The sequence below is a fragment of the Pseudoliparis swirei genome, chromosome 18 (assembly GCF_029220125.1).
Source record: "Pseudoliparis swirei isolate HS2019 ecotype Mariana Trench chromosome 18, NWPU_hadal_v1, whole genome shotgun sequence".
NCBI classification, from domain to species: domain Eukaryota; kingdom Metazoa; phylum Chordata; class Actinopteri; order Perciformes; family Liparidae; genus Pseudoliparis; species Pseudoliparis swirei.
Genome location: NC_079405.1, coordinates 15,254,591 through 15,281,523, shown reverse-complemented (window position 1 = coordinate 15,281,523; position 26,933 = coordinate 15,254,591). Strand labels below are relative to the sequence as shown.

At 42.0% G+C, this 26,933-nt stretch overlaps 2 protein-coding genes across 3 annotated transcripts; one reads left to right on the top strand and one right to left on the bottom strand.

Moving 5' to 3' along the window:
* The first annotated feature begins 933 nt into the window (after window positions 1-933).
* Window positions 934-21,018, top strand: LOC130208680 (sodium-dependent neutral amino acid transporter SLC6A17-like). Of its 2 annotated transcripts, XM_056437938.1 has the most exons (12): window positions 934-1,002; window positions 3,920-4,210; window positions 8,499-8,656; window positions 9,358-9,484; window positions 11,610-11,791; window positions 11,881-11,991; window positions 12,079-12,320; window positions 12,959-13,151; window positions 13,243-13,435; window positions 13,644-13,803; window positions 13,929-14,091; window positions 18,030-21,018. In XM_056437938.1, exons 2-12 carry the CDS (start codon window positions 3,928-3,930, stop codon window positions 18,426-18,428), a joined length of 2,211 nt encoding a protein of 736 aa, XP_056293913.1. In that variant the 5' UTR covers window positions 934-1,002; window positions 3,920-3,927; the 3' UTR covers window positions 18,429-21,018. The 2 variants fall into 2 exon arrangements, with proteins under 2 accessions (XP_056293913.1, XP_056293912.1); XM_056437937.1 differs by lacking the exon at window positions 934-1,002 and having other exon boundaries at window positions 3,846-4,210.
* LOC130208682 (tripartite motif-containing protein 16-like) lies at window positions 19,252-25,818 on the bottom strand. The gene is made up of 7 exons (XM_056437939.1): window positions 25,301-25,818; window positions 24,582-24,677; window positions 24,265-24,498; window positions 24,006-24,174; window positions 23,811-23,900; window positions 23,048-23,113; window positions 19,252-22,280 (listed from the first exon to the last, which is right to left on the bottom strand). Exons 1-7 carry the CDS (start codon window positions 25,766-25,768, stop codon window positions 21,733-21,735), a joined length of 1,671 nt encoding a protein of 556 aa, XP_056293914.1. The 5' UTR covers window positions 25,769-25,818; the 3' UTR covers window positions 19,252-21,732.
* Window positions 25,819-26,933: the final 1,115 nt, after the last annotated feature.

Genomic DNA, 26,933 nt, shown 5'->3' with positions numbered 1-26,933 from the left:
GCATATATGTGTCTGAATGTTAAGTCATTATAATGACTGTGCATTGTTCACAGTCGTGTTTATTATTGCATGTTAGCACATGTGAGCCGGTCCCATTGGCTCACGTTGGCCTCTGAACTGCTCACACAACAGGGCTCTGTTGCTGATGTTTGCACCGCTGTTAGCATCGTGAGCTCAGCTGTCGCCATGTTGAAAACTGAAGAGAACAGGTTGTCCTGCTTTCAAAAAGACTGAGCAAATACACAGCTCGTAAATAAACAATGTCAGGCTAATTTGGCGGCATAATGCATGTGAGTTCGATTTTATTTAATCTTATATAAGTTTAGGACTATGTCTTACATCACTGGTTACACATCTTCTCTTCCTCAAGTGCACAATATCATGTTCTCCCTCTTCCCTTTTATTCATTTATTGTTCATATAGTTATTTATTATTAATGCTTATTCATTGTTGAGCAGTGGCAAATTGCTTGCTTGTGTGTTTATCTTACAGCCTCACTGTTTTAGGTTTTAGGATACAACTGTGTTTTGTCAATGCTAACCAAAACTATACTTTGGTACCCTCTGATTTATTTTCTGTATCCTGACATACTGTTAAATGGCTTGAATTGTGTGTTAATTGAAATGACGAAATCTCCGTCGGACCATCGCTTCCTCAGGTATAGGAGTGGATAACCTTGACAAGTCCCTCTTTTCTCTCTCAGCGCCTCCCCATTGCACACTGTGATGGGTGGAAGTCTCGCACATCAAGTGAGGAGCAGGTGCTCATGTGTCATTGTTGATGAACAGCACTTTGTGCGTCACGGCGCGTGCCGGACTCTCCACCTTGCGTTTTAATTGTGGGCAGAGCACCACGTGATCCTCCATCCGCCACCAGTCCCGCTCGGTCGGCACCACACTGACACACACGTGCTGCCCGGCGGATGTATTCATGCTTCTCTCTACTCATTTTCTGCGTTCATAATAATCCTTGGATATTGTTGACGGCTGCAAAAGACTCACGGTGAGAAATGAATGTGTCCTAACATATCCCTCCGCACTTCTCTCGTTGTAGGTGTTGCACCTGCATTGAAATAAAGTAAGTTCACCGACGGCTGGAAAACAGTTTCAATCGCTTTGTTTTACGTCTTAAACGAAGATTGTTTTGAGCCATGTGAAATTCGTGGAGATTATAATTTGCATCGTGGTCGAAATGTGGTGAATTGTAAACAAAGGTCACTGAATATCGCCTTTGACCTTGATTACGCGTGTTTAAAAGTCGTCCCATGACTCGTGATGAGCAGTACAAATCTGAGATGAAAACACTGCGTTCAGCATCAGCACCAGATGTGTCACTTGCTGACATGAGTGTTCAGAAGTGAGAGCATCCTCAACATGCAGCTTCTTGGCTCAACTATATTTTACTGTTAAAAGGTGTTTATGGAAAAAATAAAAATACAACTCAATATCTTTAAAAAAAAAAAGGTCCATGCCATTTATTTCTTAACACTGTGAGTGTGAGACCTAATGTGTTATATAATATGAATGAGTTGGTTGTTAAATGTTTCAGATGTTTAATAATGCTCAGTGTGAAACAGCTGGTTAACCACTAACTGTGGGGGCTGGTATCAATCAATAGTCGATTAATAGATAATATGGAAGTTTCAACAGGATTGAAGCTGATGCCGTTTTTTATCCTGTTTGTTTTGTGTTATATTTTTTTACTGGAAGTGTTTAAACCTCATTTATATAAAATCCAACTTGTCTGCAGTGAAACACAGCTTTACTTTGTCACATGACACAATATTTAGTTTTTTTCTACTGTAAGTTTGCCTAAACAAGCAATTTGAAGACATCAATTATGGCTTTAGGAATTTGTGACAGACATTTTATTTCATGAATTGCGAAAATAATCTGCAGATCGCTCGACAATAGAAATAGTTGTTATAGTTCTAACTCTGGTCTGGATACATCTATTGTTAGAGTATCATGTCCAAGAACATGGAGTCACAGCAGAAGATAGCTGCGTACGCACATGACAAACCGATGTGTTGTACATAAGACAGTATTTCCTAAATGTAACCATATTATTGTTGTACAGAAAACCACTCTGCTTTGCACCCTCTGGTGTTGATGTGATATTTTGACAGAATAAACATGAGTCCAAGTTATTTAGAGAAGTTGTACATCACATGGGACCTTCCCCTTGTTCGGAAGAATGCAAAAGAATATACAGAAATCTATGTATTTATGGGGAATACAATTCCTCAGCTTTTAACTCTGTACTATAGATCTTCGTTTGACGTAGAACATCGCAAGCACACCCAGAGATTTGTTTCCTTCGGCCATGAAAAAACACGTCTTTACTGTGGTATGAAATGATTCCACAGTCAGACTCTTCGTGTCTGCTGAGCCATGTAAACTGTGTGTTGGCGGGCGTTTCCAGGCGGATTATGCACTGGGTGTTTTCATCTCTCAACGTTGGCTGGATGACGCGGCCTCTGATTGATATTACGTGTCTTGTATGCTTTAGGATGGGATTGAATAGCAAGATGGAGAGGCAGTGCCGGGAGCTTTTCGGTTAATGCACACAGGATTATGAAGACTTGTGAATGGACATGGATTATTGCATCACAGGCTCATCTTGATATGCACAGAGTAGGATATCTGGTGTGGGATGAAAATGCAGTGACAAGTAAACAAAATGCACATTCTGAGCACGGCATAAGGAATTCCCGGTGTGTTTTTATCAATTTGTGTTACTTCGAGGAGTCCTGAGAGTGTTTGTGTGAAGTTTATGTTTCTTGTGGAAAATCTGCTGGTGGTTACAGAGTTTGTTGGAGGCTGATGTAAAAAGATGAAGGCTGATGAAGGCTTGTGTGCATCAGTGCTGTTGTGTCACACTCGAGGTGGAGCAGCATCTTCATGTATCCCCAGTTTCCTGAGTCGTACATGTCCTCTCTGCTTTGACAGCGCCTCAATTATTTGATGATGTAAAAAAAATGTTGACTTCTGTATTCATAGTCAGTTGTTTTATTTATCTTTTCCTCTGTTTGTGAAACAATGTTTATCAACCGAAGCGTTGCAGTTTTGCATATCAGTGGATGGCATATTTTTATAATGGAGAAATGACCCACTCAATAAGTAATGAACCTGAACAGGGACTTGTGATGTGGATCAAGAGATCACATGACGCATCTGCTTCATCCAGACGCCAGAGCATCACGTTCACTTCCTCCATTTCGTTTGGGTTAAACCAACACTCCCTGTAAGAGGGGTGAGGCTGGATGATGCAGCCAGGCTCCAGGGGATTAGGGGAATTACAGGGGAAAGCACTAAAGTTAAGCTTTGCAGAACAGGGAAATTAAATAGAAGAATTTGCAGTGTTTTTTCTGTTTTTTTTAACCAAAAACATTTTGTGAGAAACAAAAAGCTATGGTGTAAAAAAAGAAGTTAAGACACAAGTGTGACGAATGGTCTCCTGTCTTTATATTGACATCCTTCATGGCTCAGGAGAGGCATAACCAGGTGTTACAATCCATTTGGGAGCCTAACCAAGCACGAAATGGAGGAATAATTGTGTCAGTGACTGTGTGAAGTGTTATTTCAGGATCCCAGCCAGGAAAAGGAAGCTTAAAATTACAGTACATTAAATGAGCCTTGACAAGGGCACACACATCATTTATTTGAAATGGAGACTAGTTATCGGATTTTAGTCCGATGATATAAGAATATGACATTAATTATTGACCTTTCTGTCTTCCTGATGCAGGACTGAGGCCCAGACCAAAGATCCAGCTGTCAGTGCTCAGCGTACCATACCTTACAGCTATTCATTCGTCCATCTCTTCTCCACTCTCTGTCCGTCTCACCTCCTTCTGTTCCCAACCGACTCTCTCTCTCTCTTTCTCTCACCACCCCACTCCCCTCCCGACCCTCAGCCTCCCTGATGCCTAAGAACAGCAAGGTGATGCAGCGTCAGCAGAGCCATGAGCACGTCACAGAGTCGGTGGCCGATCTGCTCGCACACGAGGAGACGCTCGACTACAAGAACAGCTCCCTGAACGTTGGAGGGGTTGCCGGGAAAAAGGTCCCGCAGATAGAGGTGCCAGAAAACGATGGTCGCCCCGTCTGGAACAGCAAACTGCAGTACATCCTGGCTCAGGTGGGCTTCTCCGTGGGCCTGGGGAACGTGTGGCGCTTCCCTTACCTGTGCCAGAAGAACGGAGGAGGTAAGTTACTTGAATCAGTCCGTGCTGCAGTGCTGCTCATTCACAGTCATCACATTTACTGTCAGTGAAGTTCACATTTTACAGAGTTAATTAACTCTTTTAGAGGTTTTTGTATCAGTAAATTCATCCCAACTTAAACAACCGTTTGTGATAGTAACAAAAAAAGACAATATGACGAATAGTGTCGCTAATAGTGTCTCCAGCCAGGGACACTGAAAATATACATATGGACTCAAATTTTGACTTTGGTATATTAATATTTAGAATATTTAGTTTAGTTTAGTTTATTTTGATCAGCAAAATATACAAAAATCAAAATTCAACAAAAGAAGAAAGTGGCTGACCGAAAGGGTCAAGGCTGAAGCTATCAAGCTTATAAGTGCCCTAACCTATAATTTCACGAAAAAACTTATTTCAGAGAACCATATACATATACCTACATATATACATATACACATGTACATACATATACATACATACACATGCATATATATTCACACACACACATATATACATATACACACACACACATACACATAAATACACACACATACATATTTACATAAAACAAGAAACAAAACAAAAAACTTGTCCCCATTAACCGTTACTTATGATGCTTCATCAATGCTGATACGCCTGCACTTCTCCAGAGTCATGTCTTTACATTTTTTCTTGAATATCACCAGATTTCTACTTTCTTTGATGTCATCAGTTAAAATATTCCACTGTTTCACCCCACAGACATGCTTTTTAGAGTTGTATGAACAATTTGCTGCTTGAAATTCCATCTCCCTCTTAGTTCATACTCTCCTTCTCTATCTCTAAAAATCTTTTAAATATTGCCAGGAAGTAAATTATGTTTAGCTTTGTACAGAATTTGTGCTGTTTTGAACTCTACTAAATCCATAAATTTCAGAATATAGAAGAGTATCATCACATAAAGGTTGGAAACATAGCATCTTTAAGCATGTTTTTCACGAGGTGGAACGCGTAACTGATGTGAGTCTTGATTTCAAATAACAAGTGTTGCAGATATTCAGGATAATTTGCAATAACTGTGATCCGTTGACTTTTTGTCCGAAGTATTAATTTGTCCAATATGACCAAACACCAAACACCAAACCTCATGACCAAACACCTGCAACATTAAGAACATTCCCACCAGCCTCAGCGGTACGTTTAGTTTAGAGCCAATTGGCAAATGTCAGCACACTAATCTGAAGAATACACCTGCTACACTTCAGCATGGTAGCATCATCATTGTCAGTATGACTGTGCTAAGCAGGACGGATTTAAGTAGTTTTACCACGCGGAAACCTCCGGGTATGACAAGTGAAGCCAATGGGGAAGCACCTTAAACTTACTTCTTTCAAATGGCCATCAGGGGGCGGCTCATCTGGTTGAAAAAGGAGAATTTCTCACTTGATTATTACCTCAGGAAACAGAAGTTTATGGTCACTGGTTTCAAGTCTTCTTCAATACAAACTGATGTTCATTTAGTAAATTATGATCCCATAGAAGATAGAGCAGAGGATGCTTTAGTGTTTAGTGCGTGGCTACCTTGTGATTGACAGGTCGCTTCCACAGAGGTGTTGGCCTAGTTGTATTCTAGTTTTTATCTCACAACGTTCACCATATAGGGTGTTGTCAGTTTATGTGGCCTATAAAATTCAGTGTTCGGTTTAGCTTCATTTCTGGTTGCAAGTCAATTTTTGACGTCACAATGTCTACTCCCACTTCCTGGGTTTTACATATATATATATATATAAACGTATATGTGGCAAATATTGTTGTCAGAATTGTTATTGTATTGTGTTCGTACCTTGCCCCCATCATCCTTATTTTCTTGTTATTATCATTTTAAACGCTTTGTGTTCATTAAAAACTCACCTGCGGCGATACTCGTGTTCGCCAATAGGTGGCGGTAGCGGGTTTTGCCATGACCGGCGCCGTAATTATTGTCTTAAACAAACAAGTTAGACCAGCGTAACACAGACAGTGACGCAGCTATGAATGCGAATCTGTCTTGGTGTTTACAGGTGAGAAACGTCCACAAGCGCCATCTATATATTAATTGTATGTTCGCTCGCTTTGGCGGTGCTATATTTTGATAGTTATTAAGTGTGTAGTAGTTCAAGAGAAGACATTTAAGGCTAGCGCCGTTTAGCTAGCGGTTTCTAGCCTGAGAATTCCATGACGTCAGTGACGTATGTCTGAGCTTTGATTGTGTGCTGTGACGTCGCAAGTGACGTCACGGAGCACCGAACCAGAGTCTATATATAGAAGTGATTTCCACTAGGCTCCAGCATTCTCCAGCACCCCTTCGGGGGTGCGAACATGGTCTTGCTGGCTGACACGGTGCGCTAGTGGTAACGCTAGCCGAGCAGTCCCTCGGGAGGTTGGGGTTCGAGGCGTGGCCGCGCATCGGACCCGGATGATCTCCGGAGGGCTACGGAGAGACGTCTCCCCGTGCCAGCGGTGGTTTCCCCCACCAAGTGACACTGAGTACGAGTGACTGTTACTCGCTGTCACCCCTTCACTGGGAAGAAGAAGAAAAAAGGTGTACATGTTTTAAATAAGATAAATGAATAAATATATATATATGTGTATATATACATGTATATTAAAGTAATATAAGTTCACTTTGGTAGTCGTCTTATATGTATTAATGTCACTTTGCAGCCTTTGATACAAAAGCTGTGCAAAAATATCAAATATCTTTGAGTGAGATATACTGTTGTAATACAGAGTTTCTATGTTGGTAAAACATTTTGGATGCTTTCTCATACTTTCACCAACATTGTGGGGCTGCTCCTGTAACAAATACATTTACTGCACACGTCCATTTCAAAGAGAGAGATAGATAGATAGATATCAATCTAGAGAAATAAATCTTTCAGGCCAACATATATGTAGGTCAGCATCTGCTCAGCTTGTTGTTTATCCGCTCGGCTGTGTTACAGTTACCCTCACAAACTACATGCAGCTCTCATTCACAAGATTTATTGCTTATAGGGAAGATTTACTGACACTGGAGTCCCAGTCCAGTCAGGTTAAGATGCCTGATGAACGGCCATTTTTCACTCAGTTATTGTGTGTCTGGCAGCCAGTTAGCGCTGTGTGGGCCTGTCTCTCATTTATGGTACATCATCATGTATTTATCTTCTCCCATTAACACCCTCTCTCATTTCTCCCTCCATTGTCACATCCTTATATTAATCTGTAATGGAGTGGATTTTAAAATCCTGGCAAAGGCCAAAACTCCTGACTGCATTCAACCTCACGATTCTCTCTATTTCAGCCTTCTTGATTTCGCATGTTGCCTCCTCTCTTCTCTTTCTGCCTCATTACCCCACCAAATACCACATGTGTGTCCCACTTTTGATGTATTAGTAGAAGTACTTGTTTTCCTCCTACAAGTCCCGGATGAAGAATCATCCTTCACATGGAACACAGTTGCATCCTGATTATGCCGCTCTGGATTAAGCTGCAGAGAAACACATTTAGACTTCCATCTAAATTAAAATGAAATGTGTGGAAGGAGTTATATATCTCAATGCATCACATTTTGAAGATTAACTGATGCAAAATAGTTGAATTACTGTATAAATCTCCCTGGTATTAAAACAGTAACGTCTATACTCAACTGTTTAAGGATTATATCAGTATATGTATATGTTTTGGCCCATTTATTACAACATCCTTCATAGGATAACCAATCAACATGATTAATTTCTTTCTGCAAAAACTGGTTTGTGATGTTCTGTCGTATTGGATTGCTTTGTATTGAACATGTTGGTCCTGTCATGTAAATGAGGGCAACAAATAGCAGTCTAATAATACATCAGCGCCACAGACTGATGTGCGGTAACGAGCAAACAAGGAAAGAACTGATCTCTATTAGAGGTGCAGGAAATTCTACAGCAGTCTGGTACACTGTGAAAAGTGTTTAGCCTTTTTGTGAAGTATATGATATTCAAAGTAAATGAATACATCTTTGAGCAAAACTCCACTCAATTTCTGTTCATTAATACATGTGTTTTGTTTGTTTATTTATTGTTTATTTTAATGATAAATATACTTTACAGTACTATATACTACACAGTTATCAGACAAATACAACAACAACTAAAGTCATTCAAATTAAGTACGGTGTTGGTTTACCAACCAACAGTATTCGTCTACTTCCCGTTGTCTCTCTCAGAGACATGTGTCCTTATTTTAGTTTTTTACAAACTGATACTTTTGCCTTTAAATGCCAAATGCAATGTACCTCCCTGTGTTTCAGGTGCCTATCTGGTTCCCTACTTCATCCTCCTCCTCCTCATCGGCATCCCACTCTTCTTCTTGGAGCTGGCTGTGGGTCAGATGATCCGGCGTGGGAGCATCGGGGTCTGGAACTACATCTGTCCCAGTCTGGGCGGTATAGGGATGTCCAGTCTAATAGTGAGGGGGGAGAAAGGCACTCATTTCCATATTCATAATCATCTATGATCTCTACAGCAGTAAGCCTAAAACATGCAGTGGATAACACTTACTTGGGGAGAATAAGTGGATGTCGTCTGACCCGAATCAGGGAGGAATGCCAGCAGTTCAAAAAAAAGAAGCCCATCTGCTGAATGTGCACCAGTATAAGTAAAAACCAGCAACTCTGTCTGTGGTTTATTTATAATATTAGTTTGCCTGTTGTCTCATTGACGTATGGTTTGTGTCTAGCATGTGAATAACATGTAACAACCATGACACTGATCCATCAGTGAACAGGATACAGTTCTAGGAACATCTGGAGTCACCACAACAACCTTCACACTGCCTCAGGCCTTCTTGGGTTTATGGGAGGTATTGATGCACTTGAGAGTGAAAGGTAGCCGTTGGTTAGAGTTCCATGTCTGACGCAGAAGTAGCTATAAATATCTCGCAGAAGACGAGTGTTGAAAATGGCCACTTCAATTATTCATGCTTTCCTCAGCCTTATTTAGCTTGTGAATGTCCTGGCTGGCAAGACTGCTCTGGAGATTGACAGCAACATGGAACAGAAGCATGCTGCCTCATTTGCATATTTTTCTCACAGTGTATTATACAGTTTAGTGGAAGTAAGGAAATTGAGACCTTAAACTGTCTGTCTGTCCTTCTGTCTGTCTATCCAGGTGTGTGGCTTTGTGGGTCTCTACTATAATGTGATCATCGGCTGGAGCATCTTTTATTTCTTCCAGTCCTTCCAGTATCCTCTTCCATGGAGCGAATGTCCCATCAGAAGGAACGGGACACTTACCTGTGAGTGACAGAAAATACCAAATACTAAGAGACAATGAAAGTTAGTGTGTCGCATATTTGAAACACAGAGGCAATTTACTATAAAGTGGTTTGTATAAAGCAAATAATTGCTTTATAATTAATTAAATATAACAAACCCAATTAGACAAAACAAGCCGTGCTAGCAGCGGTCCGATGCTGCCCTTCAACACTGCAGTGCCATGAGCTAAATGCTAATCTCTGCATGCTAACAGGCTGATGTTTAGCGAGTATAATAATTAATATATTAGTTTAGTGTGTTAGCATGCTCACATTTGGTAACACAAAGTGCAGCTGAGGCTGATTGGAATGTTGTTAGTTTTGCAGAAGATATTTAACAAAAACAATTAAAAAGTCAACCTTTTAGTGGCACGAGAACTAAATTTAAAGGATCACCAAAGTCATTGGGATTTCTCATCTGGGTACCATAAATGTTCTAAGGCAATCCATCGAATAAATGTTGAGATATTTAAGTTTGGACCAAAGTGTAGATGAGGTCAATGTAATTATTTAAAGGTTCAGGAAATCTAATGCCCAGCATGTTAGCTATAGATGCAGAAAAGGTCTCGAGGGAACCACTGGGTTTATTCTTCCTAGACATGAGAAATATAATACTGACCAGTTTGTGTTTTTTGTTCCCAATCCTCCTGTCAGATGCCATTACAAAACATGATTGCTTTGCTGTTTAATAACAAGAGTTTGAAAATGTTCAGGATTATGTTGTGTCATATTTATAGTCAATCTTTTAAAAGTATCTACATGGTTCTTCTCATAATTATTTCTCAACGGGCCACCTTGATACAAGCTCTGGGATTACATTTGCAGCCTTTCGACAAACCTGCAGCAAGCAGATCAGACAAATTACGTTAACGTCCTTACAACTTTCTATCACGACTTCACGGATATAATACAGATCAAAACCCTCCGGAGTTCAAGATGATTCAAGATGTTTTATTTGTCACATACACACACAGGGTGTGCAGTGAAATGAGAAATGAGTGCAGTGCAGTGCAGTGCAGTGAAATGAGAGGCGGTAATAACATAACAGCCGAGAAAGTCTCAGTGTGTGTGAGTCTGTGAGGCTGCTGGCAAAAACACAGGGAGACACTCTGTGTGTGCTTTCCTTTTACTGTATCTAGTGTGTCACAACGCATCGTGATGGAACAAGACAGTTATCAATTTAGCAGAGGCCGATACATTTCCTCTGATGTAGATGGTCATACATCTGAAAAGAGCTTTTCCTGAACCTGTTTTTATGTGGGTTTTGTGTCTGAATCTGCGCCATCCTGCAGTATTTATTGTAGAAATGCAACACTGTTAACTCTAAACTCCCACAGTATAAATAATACTATCATTTCCCCGAGGTAAGAATGTACTGTGTGTCCTTTAAAAGAGCTCAAGTGTTGTGAATTGCAAGTTCAGGCTTTGCATGCTAAGCACACTGTAACAGTTTAGCTCCACGCCTTCCTTTTTGTAATAGTTGTTTTCATCCTGTCACACCATCTCGTCAATCCAACTCCCCTCACCTGCCTCTGATCACCTCGTTAGTCCCTCATTCCCTTCACCTGGTCCTCACGCCCTTCTCACCTGCAGCCCATCCCCTCATTAGTCCCTCACTATTTAGCTCCCTCACTTCCACTTGTCCTCTGCCAGATTGTCTTGTGTTTTCGTGCCAAGTTCTCCAGCGTTATTAGAGTATATTCCTGACCTGCCTGTTCTGACCCTGCCTGCCTGCCCTGACCTCTGATTCTCTGCCCCGCCCCTTTTTGGACTTGTTTGCTTCTTCGACTGATCTCCCGCTTTTGACCCAGCCTGTTTCCAACCAAAGACAGTATTCTTTGTTACTCCTGTCTGAATCGTGCTTTTGGGTCCACTCTAATAGCGTCGTGACACACACAGATGACCTTGTTTAGCTCCCGGACGTCCGAGAGGTGTAAACCAGCCGGGAATTGAGATATTGACTCGAGCAAACACTCATATTTCTCCCTCTGCCCTCTCCAAGATACCTGAAGCCTCCCAGCTGTATCTTCACACCCCATTTCTCTTCCTTCATACTCATTAACACCCAGACTGAAGCTCCATCTCCCTCTGTCTGCCAATCAAACAGTTGTGGAGCCAGAGTGTGAGAAAAGCTCGGCCACGACCTACTTCTGGTACCGTCAGACTCTCAACACCACCAGCAGCATCGCAGAGAGCGGCGGTCTCAACGTGAAAATGACCTTGTCACTGCTGGTGGCCTGGATCATCGTCTGCCTCGCCGTCATCAAAGGAATTGCCTCCTCTGGGAAGGTAGTGGCAGAAATGTTTGACGTGATGACAGAAAACATGACGGAGACCACCCTGACCTGAACGTATATTGCTATGTTCCTCTTTCCCAGGTGATGTACTTCAGCTCTCTTTTCCCCTACGTGGTGCTGTTCTGTTTTCTGGTCCGAGTTCTGATGCTGAAGGGCTCAGTGGATGGCATCGCTCACATGTTCACTCCCAAGGTGAGACTTTCTTCCTCGCAGTATTTTTAATCAACCACCCTGACCGATGCTCATAAATCGGACTCTCTCTCTATCGACCTCTCACAGTTGGAGAAGATGCTGGAGCCGCAGGTGTGGAGGGAGGCGGCCACCCAGGTGTTCTTCGCCCTGGGTCTGGGCTTTGGAGGAGTCATAGCCTTCTCCAGTTACAATAAGATCGATAACAACTGTCATTTTGACGCAGTGCTCGTCTCTGTCATCAACTTCCTCACTTCCATTCTGGCCACACTGGTCGTGTTCGCCGTGCTGGGCTTCAAGGCCAACATCATGAATGAAAAGTGTGTCGTAGAGTAAGTTCAACACCTGCGGAATTTAAAATAAGAGGACAAAAACAAAGCTTGACCACCTTAGGCGCTTGTTTGTTCACATGAAATGATGTATTTCCTGTTGTATACTGAAGATTAACAAAATATTGTCGTCTGAATTTTCACAACACACCACTATTAATTAAAAACATCATTATGACAGTAAATTAGTCAAGGAAATCCTTTCTGCACATGTCAAATATAGTTGTGTAATATAAACATTGTGCTCTAATATGTACTTATTATATTATCATTGTTGTACTCAGGTCGAAGCAGGCTTTATATACTGCACACACACTCTTAATGTGAACACATAAATCCAATTCATTATTCATGCAGTATTCCCCAACCTGTCTGTCACCAAAACTCAACATCTTCCTTTAAATCTCTTATTAAGACTTTTAATTAAATTACATTACCTTGTCCGTCTTAACTCCTGGATCTGAATTACTTTTGTTTTATTTCATTATTTACTTTATTGTAAAGCACTTTGTTACTTCTTTTTTTTAAAGATTCACACTAAATAAAGTTATTATTATATAGAGTCCAGCCCTTGACTGTATTTAATGTGACCATTCAGGTGTGCTTGGTATCTGTGGATGATGTTTGTTTTCTCTCTGTAGCAATGCAGAGAAGATCCTGGAGTACCTCACCTCTGACGTCCTGAGCCACGATCTCATCCCTCCACATGTGAACCTCTCCCATCTGTCCACATCAGACTACGCTGAGATATATGGCGTCATCAAGACGGTGAGAGAGAGCGGCTTCGCCCAGCTCGGTCTGGAGCCTTGTCTCCTGGAGGACGAGCTCAACAAGGCAAGTATTCGTCACGGCGCCGCTACAGCCGACTCTTCTTCCACCTGTCGGTCTGTGACTTGATTTCAGTCCTCTGACCGTCTCTCTGCAGTCTGTCCAGGGCACCGGCCTGGCCTTCATCGCCTTCACAGAGGCCATGACCCATTTCCCGGCGTCTCCGTTCTGGTCAGTAATGTTCTTCTTCATGCTCATCAACCTCGGTCTGGGCAGCATGATCGGCACCATGACCGGCATCACCACACCTGTCCTCGACACCTACAAGGTCCAGAAGGAGCTTTTCACAGGTAGACCTGCCTCACTGACAGGACCACGTGTGCTGTTAGGAGTTTAATGTCCTTACTCAGTACTGCATTAAAGCACATCTGCATTAGGCTTGGTATTATTCCTCAGAGTACACTGAATGCAAAACACAGAATATTAACTATTTTATTTTCCGTTTACTTTCCTCTGATGGAGTGCTAATCCGTTTCTTCTTCTATGGGTTTGTTTCAGTGTGTTGCTGCATTGTGGCCTTCTTCTGTGGCCTGTTGTTCGTTCAACGCTCAGGGAACTACTTTGTCACAATGTTTGATGATTACTCTGCCGGACTGCCTCTCACAGTCGTGGTCATCATGGAGAATCTGTCTGTCGCTTGGTTTTATGGCACAAAAAGGTACAACTGGCTGTGGTGTTTGTGTGTGTGTCAAAAATGAAATAAAACGTACTGAAGGATTAATAAATACGTATAGAATTGTACAAAAGGACTTACTCGGGATGTTTTTGTTCTTTCTCCATCAGGTTCATGCAGGATCTGGAGGACATGTTGGGTTTTCGACCGTGTATAATCTATTTCTACTTGTGGAAGTACGTCTCCCCTCTGTGTCTCATTGTGCTCATCGCATCCACTGTCATAGAGATGGCCATCAGTCCCCCGGGATACAATGCCTGGGTCCAAGAGCTGGTCAGTCTGTTTGTTTATGTGTGTGTGTGTGTGTGTGTGTGCCTTTCCTGTTGTTTAAGGTTTCTTTTCTGTTTTAATCTAGATTTTTTTTTTTATTCTATGAAATTTTTATTTTTCAACTTCAACATCTTGTTTGCATTTTTTGTATATCCTTTTTGTCCTACGGAATTAGTATAAAAGTCTTATTGACAAGTATGTGTCTAGCAACAGTGAAGCTGAACTTATTGTCACAGAAAGAACAGCTGAGATTGATGGAAATGTGATTTTAATTAGAATAAATTCAATTGTGATCTGACAACGGTGCCAGATGATAACTGAGGTGATCACTAAAGTTATTAGAATGAATCTTGAAAGGGACATAGATGTATCTATTAAATGTCATGGCTGTCTATCTAAAAATGAACATGAGATAAGATAAGATATATACTTCATTAATCCCCAAGGGGAAATTAGTTCTCTGCATTTAACCCATCCTTAGTTATTAAGGAGCAGTGGGCTGCAGTGATGTGCCTGGGAAGCAACTGGGGGTTCAGTGCCTTGCTCAAGGACACTTCGACTTGCAACAACTAATGGGGAGAGCCGGGATCGAACCGACAACCTTGGGGTTGCAGGACGACCCCCTTAATATAGATGGAGACGTCACTCGGTTTAATGTTTGTCCGTCTCATCGTTGGAGCTCAGGGTGGTCCCACCCTCTGGGCTCACGACAGCAGCACTGGTTGGTTAAAACAGATGGAGGTGTTCCTGGTTTAGACTTTGAACACCTTCTGATGGAGCTCAGGGTGGTCCCACCCTCTTGGCTCACGATCTTCTCGCCATCATCATAATCAGTGTGTGTGTGTATGTTGTTATCCATCTAAAGCAGGAGCTGTGCAGTTTCTTTAATATAATATAAACTAAAAGGCATTGAAACTATCTGTTGCTTTCGTAAACAAATTCTTTGACGGTGATAGGTACGGCTCTTATTAAATCTCAATTCTACGACTGAGCGGTCAGGGTGAGGTCAGAGCCTGTGTGGATGTGTCATCTTCTGGCCGAGGTCAAGAAGTGTTTGTACCTACAGTATCTGTGCTTCTTATCCAGCAGTGTCAGTATGTTCCAAAACATGTGGGTGAGCATGAGTATGTGCTGTTCTCTCTGGTCAGAGCCCTAATGCCATAGAAGGACACAAGGTTTGGTGCTTCGGGGCCTTAATGCAACGTGAGGGACATGGGGTACTATGTATGTATTTTTATATTCTTAACAAATCCCCCTTTTCACACCTTAATGGTGTGAACTCTAACATTTAGTGTTATTCTATAACTGGGCTTTTAATCTTCTTTCTTTTCAAAAGTGTCATTGATCAAACCCTCCCCCTTTACATCTTCTGTTAGTCCCTCATATGGTTCAATAAATGCACAATCAGGAACACTGCATGGTCCTAACAGGGACATCTGTTGGCCATGCAGGGCATCTTTTTTCTCTATGGCAGTTTCAATCAGGCGGACTGTAAGGGACCTGGGTAGGACAGGACTCCCATGGGAGGCTTTGTGGGAGAAACTACAGGGAACAAGATGCAGAGTTTTACAGTTAATTATGACCCCTGGTTGGGGCGAAAACAATCTCATCATGCATTCAAACCCGACAATATCATTAACAGGGTTGATTGGAAATGGGGCAGTGGTCAATCTGGGGCGGGCAGCAGCGCATGCTAAGCAGCTTGATACATTTTGAGTTCTAGCGGTATATCTAAGTTGTGGTAACCAGAGGTTTTGGTCTCCATTGAAACCTGTTTCCATTTCTAATTGGTCGTTAGCAGTGAAGTTGGTCAAATCCACGTATGTTATCACATCTGAAGATTTTGAAGGGGACTCTATTTTCCACCCGCCTGTTTACCCAAGTTTCGGCTTTTCCGAAACATTGTCCGAAGACTCTGTTTGTTCTTGGCATTTTTCCAAATCAGTTCTTACTTCGTTCAATGTCCTTAATGGACTTGGAGCTGGGGCACAATGTGTCAGGTGATGCCACTTCGCACCCGCCTTGCCTCTGACCTGGACCGAGTGTGACGTAACCTCCTTCACTTTGTACGGTCCAGTCCACCTGGGTTCAGGCCACTTTCTTTTGTGAACTCGAACTCTGACCTAGTCTCCTACCTTTACCTTTGTCTCTTTTCCTTCCGGATCAATCGCCTGGGCACGAACAACCTGGTTGGAGAGATCTTTGATAAGAGATATTAGTGCAGCCATATATTCACTCATTTCAATTTTCTGTAACATCCAGAGATGGCATATGACCTCCATCTCGGGGTGGCCCGGCATTCTCCTGCCGGTTAACAACTCATGCGGTCTCAAATGCGTATCCCCACCTGGTGATGTTCTCATCGACATCAATGCCAGTGGTAACGCCTCCACTCATGTAATCTTGGTGCCATCGCACATTTTTGCTATCTTCCTCTTTATCGTCTGATTGGCTCTTTCGACTAGCCCCTGAGACTGAGGATGATATACCGACCCAAACTTGTGGGTTATGCCCAGTGCTCGTTCAACTTCTGCCAAGTGTTTGTTGTTGAAATGTGTTCCATTGTCAGACCTGATCTGTCTTGGTACTCTATACCTTGAGTGTGTGCGTGTGCACTATATATTTGTGCACAACATTTTTTCAATTTTCTAATGGTTCCCGTCGGGGTCCCTGATTCTAAACCTACTGTTATCTGATATATTGGTCTGTACTCGTCTGGCCCTCCTCTGGGTACTCTGGCGTCAACATAGATTGTCATGTGCTTCCCTCCCCCTTTTTAAATAGGACGGAATTCCTAAATCCGTGCTTTTCAATAATAATACTCTTAATGAACAGTCAACATCTAGAAGAAAAAAGAAAAATAATTAAAAAATGCATCTGCCAAATGAATGCAGGAGAACCATGTCTTGTCTGGACCCACAGCGTCATCAATGTGCTTGGGTTAGGAATGTCATAATGAGTCGGCATAATTGTTAAAGAACAGGTTACAACTTTACTTATTGGCCCCAAATCAAGGCCCATTTTCCAGGTTTAGGAACCGGATTAATTGGTGTATTCCAGGGAGCTCTCGTCCTCTCCAGTACACCTGCCTATAACAGCCATTCTATGGTTTTAGAAATTCAGTCTGTTTCATCCTTAAGGGATGCTGATGACGATTAAAATGGAATCGTACGCGGGTTTAATTCTATCTCAACGGGAGCCATCGGAGTCAGTCACACATCAGTTCACCCTTTAGTCCACAAAGTGTCTGGAAATAAGATAAGCATGTTGTCAGTGTTCTCTCTGCCATGTGTCTAAGCATGTGTCTCTGGGACTAACTGGACCTCCGATGTGTGTGCAGTTCTGTACATGTTCTCAGATGTGAAGTAATACGAGTGTTTATTTTGTGTGGGCACCCAGTCCGTAGCCTCGACCCCTGCTTTCTCCACTGTTCTTCTCTTTGCCTCCACTCTGGACCAACACTGTGATGTGGAGCTGCGGTGTCAACGAGTGCATACAATCTGCAGCTCTGGTGTCCATTCACCAGCCACTGCTACTCCTTGCTTCTCTGCTTGTATCAGGGTGCAGTTAAGAGCACAATGTTTTTGGTCTTCTGGTGGCGAGTCGGGATGCAGGACTTTGAACGAAAGTCTCCACTGCTGGATGGTGTCATGCAGAGGTGTGATGTCATCAGCATCTACCCTGCCCCACCAGACCCTTGCTTCCTTTTCAGTGTCTCTTTAGTCTTCAGTTGAATCATTGGGTGAACCAAAGTCAGATAGATTCATCCTCTGGGAACCATGAATGTCACCTGGATTCTCCATTTCACAAAAAAAAAAAAAGATTATATTTTGGTGGGAATTAGAAGGCTTATATATTCATTCGTTTGCTCCCCTTCATTTAGAGAAAGAAAATCTTTGGATATTAATTATTTACTAGACCGTCTGTGTTTGTGTCTGCAGGCCCAGGAACGCTTCGAGAGCTATCCCCCCTGGGCGCTGGTCATGTGCTTCGCTCTTATCTTCGTGGCCATGCTTCCTCTTCCTGTTGTCTACATCGTCCGTCGCTTCAACCTAATGTCAGACGGCTCCAACAAGCTGTCTGTCTCCTACCGTAAAACCATGATGAAGGACATATCCAACCTGGAGGAACAGGGCGAGTCCAGATTCATTCTCGGCGCCAAGCCCGGTGAGGCACCAGCATCAGCACCAGAACGCAAGGCCTTCCTGACTCCAGGAGGCACCAAACCCCTGGACACCAACTCACTGTCTCCAAACGTCTGCTACGGTACGAGCTACCAGAACGCTGCCATCAGCCCCACCACACCGACCACACCGACCACCCCAGAGTCTGACTCCTGACTACTGTCCAAACAACCGTCACCCAGTCCTGTAGCACAGCGCACCGTCCAGCCAGAAAGTCTTCACCGGTGGTCACTGCAGAGCCAAGAACCCCCCCACTGCCCGACTCACGCCACAAAACTGTCCCTAGCCAAGTAGTCATATAACTTATTTCCTATGAAGTCTGTTGCAGTGATTCCAGTCAGTACTGACGTCCACACAAGCACCTCTATTCTGATGTTTGAGCTAGAAAGCAGGTTTCATCGCGTTGATCTGTTTGCAGGGCTCTGTGACATGTAAACTATTCTTAAGGCTGCTCTAAAGACATCCACGTATGTCCCTTTCCCATGTCCCTCTATGTGTCGTCAGTATTGTAAACGGTGGTATGCAGTATAGAAATATGATAGAGGTTAAAAGGATTTCATCATCTGTAACACGCACATTATAACATGTAAAAGTCCAAATTCATTTCAGTGTCTCCACCAAATCTACATATTTATGTTGAAGACAAAACAGAAAGGATCTGCGTCATCGTGTTGAACACGTGTTTTAAGCACAAGAGACTGAAAGACGAGGCACTCGTTACCATTCAGCCACGCAAAGCACAGATTTTGAAGCACAGCGTTTGAAACAAAAGTTGATTTACTCGGCTACAAAAGCACCAAAGAGATTTCACACAATTATGGAGCACAAGTGAATTACTCACCCTAATTGTTGGCGTATTGTTTTGAAGACACGTCAAATTACAATAATTGCTGCCTGTAATATGTCCCATACAAAGATTAAGCAAAATATATTTATTTCAGAGCACAAACTATTATAATTATGAAATAGGAAAATCATCAATGGAGCAAAACATTTATTAACTGAAAGAACAAAAATCCAAATGATGTATCAAATAGCTTAGAAACACCTTGGAAAACTGTATACATGCACAAACACGTTAATGCACACACACAACGCACCCGTTCTGTACCTGTGTGGAATAACAGACCTCACTGGGTGTTCTTGAAAGAGACATATACCACGACGGCTCCTTTGTGACGAACACCTTTGACTCCTGGTTGAACTGATGCATTATTTATACTCTGGTAGCAAATAGTTGTGCAAAACTTTCAACCAGTTCACACTGAGCACTCAAGTTCCTGTTACATGGAAGAGGATACCTTGATTTATTTATTTATCACAATATTCAAAGCCATGGCATTAAGGATTAAATGGACTATATTTATATTCCTGTATATTTGCATTGTAGATGTGATGAACAACAAAGATTTATTGTCGTCATTTTAAAAGCCTAAATTAGCGTTTTTAGGTTTCGCATATTTGGGCAGTTCATAAACAGGCAATAGCCTCTCAGACACAAACACACTGCAGCGGTCTTTAAGTTAGCTGAATGTATCAGTGTTAATATTGATTAGATGCAACTGATCCTGCTCATGTCTTAACTCTGGATGCAATCACACGGCATCCAGAACTCAAAGCGGTCACGTGTGTTGCCCCCTTAAGGCGACATGTGTTCCTTCAAGCATGTCTTGTTTTATCTCTCCTTGTTTTCGTCCGTGTGAGCCAGCTACTTCCTGCTGACTGTCATGCAGAGATCTCTCTGTTGTTCAAGTCTGTAACTAATCTTGTGTAATCAAGATACATTTTATCCACGTGAAGTATATCATTGTCTAAAAAAGTAACTTTTAGCAGTAAATGAAATATGAAGTAATAATGAATGTGATTGATGCACCTTTTTTTCCCACTCGGACTGCAAAAGAAGTTAGGGTTTGTTTTGTTGTCATAGTATAAAAGCAATATCAACTTATTACACTACAGAGTATTTAAGATTGACACATTAGTGTCAGATAATAGCAATGATTAGGAGCGGTCCCTTACAGCCAAAGGAATGTTACACATTTTCCTTACAAGTGCTGAAGTGTGTGTGCGGAAGTATAATAAATGTGTCTGAGTGCAAGTGTGAATTATATAAATGTGTATGTGTGTAGATTCCTTCTTTTACCTGTGGGTGCAGGGCCTTACTGAGCACACGTTTTAAGCACCAGCTGTACATGTTTATAAATGTCTCTTTACAGCTTGTTAGGTTTTAGAGCAAGTGTTTTCAGTTTATATTAAAGAATGTACGCCCTATGAATTGTTGTTTACTCCCCGGGGCTGTAATTATTAGAATAAGATTAATATGTCAATCATATTATTGCTGTGTTGTTTATTCTATACCGGTCACCCTGAGAGCAAAAGGTTCCAGGGTCACATCTGGTTGATGAGCAGACACAGGAACAAGGTTTTGTTTCAGGTCTCCCCACATAACTCACCCACACAGGACTCCGGGTCGTAAAGCTCATCCTGTTTTGTGTAACTACTTGTTTCAATAAAAGGACTGTCGGGGGAGAATTGAGCCAGTGTTTTGGAGACGTGCGGAGCCACAGCTCAACTCTCCTTGTGACGAGTAAAACTACGAGCTCCAGTCTCATCTGTGGTCATTGGAGTTGGTCTGATAATTGAACTAGCGGGGCTTTATCTTTAAGGTGAAAACCCCACACAGCTTCTCTCTCTCCCACCTCACGTCATATTATGATTGTATCATACTGACAATTATTGTAAAAAGTGAACCAAAAGTATTAATAATAAAGAGTGGATACACTGCTGTCGGATTTCTTTTACATGTTTGAAAAAAAATGTAAATGCCATTTAAGTCTACATTAGGAATGTAACATCAATCTAATTAGTTAAATTAAGATAATAAACATTTTCCCTGCTTAACATTAGTATATTTGCTTTGTCATTGTAAGCGAGTGAGGATGCTGACATTAGCATTTAGCTGCTAGCATGTTTGTTTCACAACACGTTCTACTGTATACATGTCTACGACCTACCTTCTTTATAGTTGTTATTGCAAATGAAAAATAATTAAATAAATACAGATAATTAGTTACCCATGTTGCCGCGAACTATTTTCAGATTAAAAACACCTGCACATGTAGCTTCTGTGTATAATAGTTTTAAATATACTTATTAAAGCATTGACATTTTAAGCAGCAGGCAGACTTCAAGTTTTAAAAAGTATGATGTACAACATGAATGTCGAGAAAAAGCCGATTGTTCAAGGACTAAACTTTAAGACTGTGATTTCCAAGTCTACAGAGTTACTAGACTGAGATATCTAATTTTATGCCCCCCATAAAACTGAGATTTAGTTTAAATTAATAATCTTTTTTTTGCCGAGTAATGCAGACTATTCTGTGACTACTTGATGTTGGGAAATCCCTTATGAAGACAACCAACCTTCAAACCGGCCCTTTCTACAAACCTCCGGCATCGGTCACAGTGCGTCCAGTCTCAAATCACAGATCCTGATGCAACAGCCCACTCCGAGCCAGAAGCCCGGATACAGAGGCTCTGAAAATTCAGCTTCAACCTTGTAAAGAAACTTCATTCTGTCTGCCACCTCGTAGAACGAAAGAGTTCCTTCCGTGAAGTTCAAATAAACGCCGAGCCTGCGTTGACTGGGGCATGCTGTGAGCGGGACGCCAACATCTTTGTGGCTCACAGAGTAATTGGCGGAGCGATCAAGACTCCAGGAATTGGCATTTGCCCCAAAAGCTGACCGTCGGCTGAAAGACTTTCTGTCTATTCCTTTGTAGGCGAGGGCGATCTCCACCTTGTCTCCTTCCACCTCGATCTCATAGTAGCAGCGCTCGGCCTGCAGGCCCTCCCTGCACAGCACCTGCTTTTGTTGGAGGAACCTTTGTGGGCAATGACCAGCCGGGCTCTTCCTCTCGAGAGCGCTCCACCTCACTTCTTTGTCTCCTGCAGAAATCTCCAGGTTCTTGTGAGCTGTGGTGGGGTCCAGGCTGAGGTCACAGGCATCTGAGGTGAAGACGACAAACGCCAATATAAAATTAGCACCGTGGGAACACAGTCGTGGTTGACGCGGTCTACATACAGTAGTGGAGCAAGTATCCAGATCCTTTAGCTTAGTAAGTAAAACTTCTGACTACTTAAGTAAAAATACAGATGTATGAGGAGATCTGCAGAAAAATTTTCCCTGTGACTATTAAATTATTATGGTATTATTAGATTATTACCACTAATGCTAATACTAATCAATGCGCAAGGAACAAGTTGCTGTTGCAGCTGGTGGAAGTGGAGCTCATTTGAATTTCATATAAAGTTAGTGGTTCCCAACTTAAAGCTCAACAAGATCTGAGAGGGGAGATGAAAAGATTTATGTTCTGCTGCATTAATGTATAGATTTTTTTATTTGTGATTTTATGTATTGTTTACCTCTTTGAGTCATGAATATTTATTCTGATTAATACTGTAAAATCACTTTTATGAAGGATTACAAGTAATTTTAATAATATGTTGCGTCTTTTTTTTAAAGTAAAAACTGAAACTGAAAAGTGACTACATCTGTCATAAATGTAGTGATGTGAAAAGTACAACATTTCCTTCTAGAATGTAGTAGAGTTAAAGTGTAAGGTAATATAAACTACAAACACAAGTAAGGCACAGGTATCCAGTAGTTGTACTCATGTACTTAGCTACTTTTAAACCTAAATGGGAGTTGTTGTTGTTGTTGTTGTTGTTCAGGTATGTGGTTCAAAGTGTTGATAATCGGAAGACAGACTCACACTGCAGGAACTCTGCTCTGGTTTTAGGCTCCACGTTGGGTTCAGTCCTGCTGGTCCTAGAGAGACCTGCCAGACATGTAAGAGCAGCATGAAGCGTCACTGCTGACAGACTCTCGGCTTGTCGCAGGAAAAGCACAGGTGCTACTAATCACACTAACGAGGGCTCCATTCACGGTGTATCCCAGTACGCTATGCCAGTGAGTCTTTTTTTATTTCATTAATAATACCCATCTAAAACGTCTCTCACAATAAAAGCTTTGAACCTTAAAGGTTCAGTTCAGACAAATTTTAAAAAAAAGAAAGAAAAAAAAGTGGAATTTAGCTCATGGTTATATTTTTTTCTTTCCCAGGTTTTGAGATATCCGTCTTACATATTCCTCCATCCCGATAACATTAAGGGGAATGGGATTTAATGTGTGTTGCTCACAGCACTGACAAATATTGTTTATAAAATGTGAATGTAATGTAATTTACAGCAGGATCCACACATGCCTCCACTAAAAAAAGATATGTTGAAACACGGTGAGCTCTTTTCCTGATAGGAGAATATCTGCACACAATTTTGGGGTTTAGGAATTTCATCTCTCGGGACAATTTTAATGACTTCACAAATGGCTGTGTTTCACATGGTGGGAAATATGTTTTAATCCAAAGATTAAAACCTTCCTCTGAAATTAAAATAATTATTAAAAAAGTAATAATAATACTAAACATTAATATTAATAATAATAATAACTTTAGACTAGCAATTTGAAGACCAGACCATGGGACTGCGTGTTACTGGCTTCACATCTTTCCTGCATGTCGTCCTCCTCCGACTCTTCTTCTGATTCCTGCTGCTCTCCACTGTCAGCTACATAGAATAGAAAGTCAATAAAAGCCATGAAATATAGAACTACTGTGTGCATATTAAATAAGATTGAAGGTTAAAGATTTCCACATCAACAAAGATACATACCCGTTTGACAGATTGAGGCAAATCTTCTGTCGCAAAATTCCTCCAGTTGCTCCCCGAGCTGACCGACGGCTCTCTTTGTGATCTCAAAGGGGAGAAGAGGATTCTCTGAGTCCTCCTGCAAAGGATGGAGATGGTCATTCTCACAGAGGTGCTGCATTGACAGCCAGCCCTGCGAAGAGAGGATTGGAGAAGACAAAGAATTAGGGCATCATCTTTTATACAGATTCAAGTCACATCAACGCAATTGTGATCAAAGTACCTGCAAGAAACGAGCATCGCTGTCAGTTTGTGCCAGACGATCCAACTCAGCATCTCTCTTCCTCATTTCCTCCATCTCCCCCTGCAGGGTCTGTCGGGAGATCTCGGCCTGAGCGGCTGCCTGCTCCTCGTGTCCTCTGATCAGCTCCCTCACTGACATGTGATGTCTCTGGATTGAGTCAATGATGCCGGCCAAGACGCTTTCACAGTAGTCCTGTGTCTCTCTCGCCTCCTCCTGTTTTATACACAAGTGTGAGTGCTGAGGAGTGCCATGTGTACTCTGGGATACAGTATGAGGCAGTCACATGTTCTCCTCACCTGAATCCGTTTGAGAGTCTTCCCTATGTTTGTACATTTATTTTCTTGTTCCTGGAGAATCTGCTTGGATTTTGTTTGTATGATCCTCAGCTCCTTCTTCAGTGTGTGTCGGACAGAAACACACATTACTTGTTTAGTTTTATGAACCTGGTATTACCCGAGTCAGTATGAGAAGCCGGGTCAATATGGCATAATTGTTGTGTCAGTTGGAAGTTTAATATAGTTTGGTAGCCATTTCTTTATGAAACATTGTATTAATGCTACACAATATACAATAAACTTTTAAAAAGAAAAACAAATGCTACACAAATGACAGTACAATTGTATTACAGTATTTAAGTCCATGTAAAACTAAGACAGCCATGATAAATAAGTTTCACAATTGAATGTACTCTCATTTCATTAACCTTTATTATAAAACCAAAATATATATTATCACATTTTCATCTTTTGTTCCAGAGTTATTGTGGCATTAAATAACGAACAGGAAATAGCTGTCACTGTGAGGTTGACCTTTGACCTTAAGGATATAAAATGCCATCACTTCATCCAATTATCCATGTGTGTGAAATGTTGTCACACTTAGTGAGTTATGGCAAAATAACGTGTTTTGAGAGGTCACAGTGACCTTTGACCCCACACATATAATCAGTTCAAAAAATAGTGTGGCAACCCGTCAGGAAAGGCCCTATTCTTGTGGTTCCGTTTGTTACGCGTACCTGTCTTCTTCTCCTTTCTTCTCTCACTTTCCCAATCGTGTGTCCCATGTGCTCGGCTGAAGCACACAGCGCGCATAAGATCTGCTCGTCGGTGCAGCAGTAAATATCCAGAGGGCGGCTGTGCCTCACGCACAGGTTGCTTCCAGAGGAAGTTCCTGTCACGACACAGCTCGCGGTCTCCTGCGTGGAGGCCCCCGGGTGTTTCCTCTTCCCGTCGCGCCTCTCCATGTCCCTCAACAAGTCGGCTAGAGTTGTGTTCTTGATCGGCTGCGGCCTGCTGGGGAACCTGTGGCCGCATTCAGGACAGGCGCATGCGCGCTGCTTCCTCTCGTCCCTATCCAGGCTGCCGAGGATGCACTGCGTGCAGAAGCTGTGCCCGCAAGAGAGAGTCGCGGGGTTCCTAAAAAGCTCGCCGCAGACTTGACAGCAAAGGCGGGTCTTCTTCAGGGTGATGAGCGGCTCTGCCATGGCGGAGCGGGGGAGAGGCGGCTTTCAAATGTTTCGGTTTCGTTTCTTCTTCAATTTGGGTTTCCTGAAAGTCGAGGAGATGGGAGTGCCTTTTGAGTTGAGGAGGGCGGGGCACAGGCATGATGGCGTGGGGATGCCTTCTCCCTGCGCTCAGTGAGCTGGAAGGACACTTATGATACACGTTGTGTTCTACATTGGCTGATGCAACTGTTTGTACAGAGCATTTCCACATGCGATACTGATTACGGTTTCATACCATCTCTCTCTCTATCCAACCAAAGTACTTATTTGAACATCAATCAAAATGTCTTTACAGCATCAACAACTTGTAGAAAAAAACACACGATTCGGCATTAAATACTCTGTGAGATCTTGGACGTTTATCAACTCCAAGTATACCGAGTACAGACTTGTGTACTTTTGGAGTTTGGTCTTTGGTGTTTGGTCTTGGGAGTCCAGACTCTGAAGGACCACTGTTGAGACCCCGCCCACTCCTCCTCTCTACCTCCATCTGCCTGAGGGATCGTGGAGGTCTCGATCATGGAATATTCCTACTACCAACTTAATTCGCATGAATCAAAAAGTATTAAACCGAATCGCATGAAATTTGGTGGGATGATTGGTTATTATCCGGGGACCATTTGATTAGATTTTGGGATCGATCGGGTCAAAGTCAAGGTCATGAAAAGGTCAAAATCTTATTTTTACCATAGTGCGGTCAATTTTTATCCAATTGGCATGCAACTAATGCCACAATGTTCATAATTCAATGCCCAATGTTGTGATATGCGAAGGTATGTGCTCTACCGAGTGCCCGTTCTAGTTGAATGTGTTTTAACTCTAAATCTGTCCTTCTGTACACATTACATCTATTGCATCTGTCCATCCTGGAGAGGGATCCTCCTCTGTTGCTCTCCTGAAGGTTTCTTCCCTTTTTCCCCCCTGAAGGGTTATTTGGGAGTTTTTCCTGATCCGATGTGAGGTTCTGGGACAGATATGTCTCTATGTACAGATTGTAAAGCACTCTGAGACAAATTTGTAATTTGTGAAAATGGGCTATACAAATAAACTGAATTGCGATTGGAATATATATATATAGTATTTATAAATATAAATATATTGTGTTTATGAATGTAGTCGTCAGAGTTTTTTGAGTAAATGTTTA

Bases quoted from the DNA above. Each gene is read 5' to 3' on its own strand.
- LOC130208680 (XM_056437938.1), top strand. From the start codon at position 3,928: ATGCCTAAGAACAGCAAGGTGATGCAGCGTCAGCAGAGCCATGAGCAC. The intron at 11,792-11,880 runs GTAGTGGCAGAA...CCTCTTTCCCAG, and splicing joins GAATTGCCTCCTCTGGGAAG to GTGATGTACTTCAGCTCTCT. The intron at 12,321-12,958 runs GTAAGTTCAACA...TTCTCTCTGTAG, and splicing joins AATGAAAAGTGTGTCGTAGA to CAATGCAGAGAAGATCCTGG.
- LOC130208682 (XM_056437939.1), bottom strand. From the start codon at position 25,768: ATGGCAGAGCCGCTCATCACCCTGAAGAAGACCCGCCTTTGCTGTCAA. The intron at 23,114-23,810 runs GTCTGGTCTTCA...CATGTCTGGCAG, and splicing joins CAGTAACACGCAGTCCCATG to GTCTCTCTAGGACCAGCAGG. The intron at 22,281-23,047 runs GTGAGTCTGTCT...TCTTCACCTCAG, and splicing joins CAGAGCAGAGTTCCTGCAGT to ATGCCTGTGACCTCAGCCTG.